We start from the raw sequence: 2,264 nt of genomic DNA, 5'->3' as shown, positions 1-2,264 counted from the left end.
TCAAGCCCCGATTCCTTAACTTCTCACCAAATTTAGGTTACACTCAAACCCTGAAAGACCTTCCTAACACCCTCCTACTGAGAAGTCCCATGATCCTAGATTGAGTCTGTTCTTTCATGTTCTAAGTCATGAAACTATGAAGTAGAGGTGTGATGCTGGTGGTTTGGGATTGTAGGCACTGGCAGTTGGAAAGAGTCTGGTCATTTGGTAAAATGATCTATTAACTTGAATTTCATTCTTCCAAAAAGAATGTATGGAGGAACAAATGCTATGTTTTAGAGAATAGAAAGAAAAAAGGTTTTATTACAGACTAGTTTCATGTATGATATTCAGAGTCCATGTCACATTTGAACAGAAAAAAATGTCCGAGACATCACTTTGGCTAGGGCCCCTTTAATGTCCTTGTTCCTCAGGCTGTAGATGAAAGGGTTCAGCATGGGGGTCACCACTGTGTACATCACAGCAGCTGTGATCTCTTTCATAGCTGAATTAGAGGATGAAGGGTTGAAATACACAGCAATGATGGTGCCACAGAAGAGGGAAACCACAGCCAGGTGGGAGCCACAGGTGGAGAAGGCTTTCCATTTTCCCTTTATGGATGGGATTCTTAGGACAGCACGGGTGATGCAAATGTAGGAACCCAGGATGCATGCCAATGGAATGATCATTATTAGGGCTCCCTCAGTAAAAATTGTCAACTCATTGAGGTGTATATCAGAACAAGAGAGTCTCAGGAGAGGAGATATATCACAGAAGAAGTGAGGGATCGTGTTGTCTGCACAGAAGGAGAGTCGAGCCATCAGCAGAGTGTGCAATAGAGCATTTAGAAAGGCAACAACCCAAGACCCAGTGACCATCAGAGCACAGAGCTGAGGGGTCATCTTTGTTGTGTAGTGTAAGGGGTGGCACACAGCAGCAAAGCGGTCATAGGCCATCACAGCCAGGAGGAAATTGTCCATGTCCCCAAATACAATGAAAAAGTACATCTGTGTAAGACACCCAAGGAAAGAAATGGTCTTATTTCCAAGTATGTTGGCCAGCATTTTGGGGACAATGGTAGAGGAGAAGCAGACATCCACGAAGGACAGGTTGCTGAGGAAGAAGTACATGGGGGTGTGCAGGTGGGAGTCTGTGCTGATGGCCAGGTTGATGAGCAGGTTTCCCAGGACTGTGACCAGGTACATGCTCAGGAAGAGCCCGAAGAGGAGCTGCTGCTGCTGCTGGGGCTGCCTGGAGAGCCACAGGAGGAGGAACTCAGAGACACTCGACTGGTTTGCCCCACTCATGGCCATGGAGCCAGATTAATGCATGGCAGCAAATGCAGAAATGTAGACACAGATGGATAAAATGCAATAAATCAAGTTCCAGAGTAAGACATGTCAGCATATCTGTTAATGGAGTTGCTAAGACAAGATCTGCTCCCTCCACTTCCAATTTTCACCCTCCATCTTAGGCTATTTCTACTGGACTCCCTGACTCTTTTTTTTTTTTTTTTGGGCTCCCTGACTCTTGTTTTGTGTAGTTAAAATCAGAAATTACACAGGAATATTTACATTCCAATTCTGATTATATGTGTTTCTGCTTACATTTTTTCAGTTCTCAACCCTACTTCCTTGGTAACTCATAAAGAAAAGAGAAACTTCTGATTTCTGCTGGGTTTAACTCAACATTCAGCAGATGGAGTCAAGATTTCGCCTACTGATTCATGAATTTGGAAGGTTTAGCAAAGGAAGTTCCTAAAAGAACTTCATGTCTTAAAAAAACAACAACAGCCAAATATCGATGTCTCTTTTGCTATAATGTTACCTGGGGAAGGCTGGTGTTGTATTTATCATTTGTTCTTCACCTCTGCATAACTGGATAATATCATCTTTATTGAAAGGATTGGAAAGTCTTGAAAATATAGGCAGGTCCTGAGCAAGTGAGGAGGAGGCATCATGGTCTCAGTCCTCTGTGCCTGAAAGGTATTTGTGGGAATCAAAGAGCAGGCATTGACAGGAGACGCCCTGGCTATTGGGGCCAGGCTCCCAAGAGCCTTGTTAGAGAGAAAAGAGTCATTGTTTCACGTACCTTTTGGGCCCTTTGAGCCAAACAGTAATGGCACCGAATTATATATAACTCCTGAGTCAAAACTTGGAGATGAAAGTATTTTGATGGAGACAAATCCCAAACACAAATCCCTGGGGCCTCAAATTGCATTACCTTTCTGACACAGGCTTGAATTCATAGGTTTTGGAAGTTCAGTTATTAAAATATATTTTTTT

General features: G+C 43.2%; 1 protein-coding gene across 1 annotated transcript; it reads right to left on the bottom strand.

Moving 5' to 3' along the window:
• Positions 1-341: 341 nt before the first annotated feature.
• On the bottom strand, positions 342-1,286 carry LOC102835153 (olfactory receptor 1361-like). Its single transcript, XM_006874012.1, has one exon. The coding sequence runs from the start codon at positions 1,284-1,286 to the stop codon at positions 342-344; it is 945 nt and encodes a 314-aa protein (XP_006874074.1).
• Positions 1,287-2,264: the final 978 nt, after the last annotated feature.

This window comes from Chrysochloris asiatica, unplaced genomic scaffold (genome assembly GCF_000296735.1).
Source record: "Chrysochloris asiatica unplaced genomic scaffold, ChrAsi1.0 scaffold00257, whole genome shotgun sequence".
NCBI lineage: Eukaryota > Metazoa > Chordata > Mammalia > Afrosoricida > Chrysochloridae > Chrysochloris > Chrysochloris asiatica.
This window is presented reverse-complemented; position numbering and strand designations above follow the sequence as displayed.

Coding starts and splice junctions, on each gene's coding strand:
- LOC102835153 (XM_006874012.1), bottom strand. CDS start 1,286: ATGAGTGGGGCAAACCAGTCGAGTGTCTCTGAGTTCCTCCTCCTGTGG.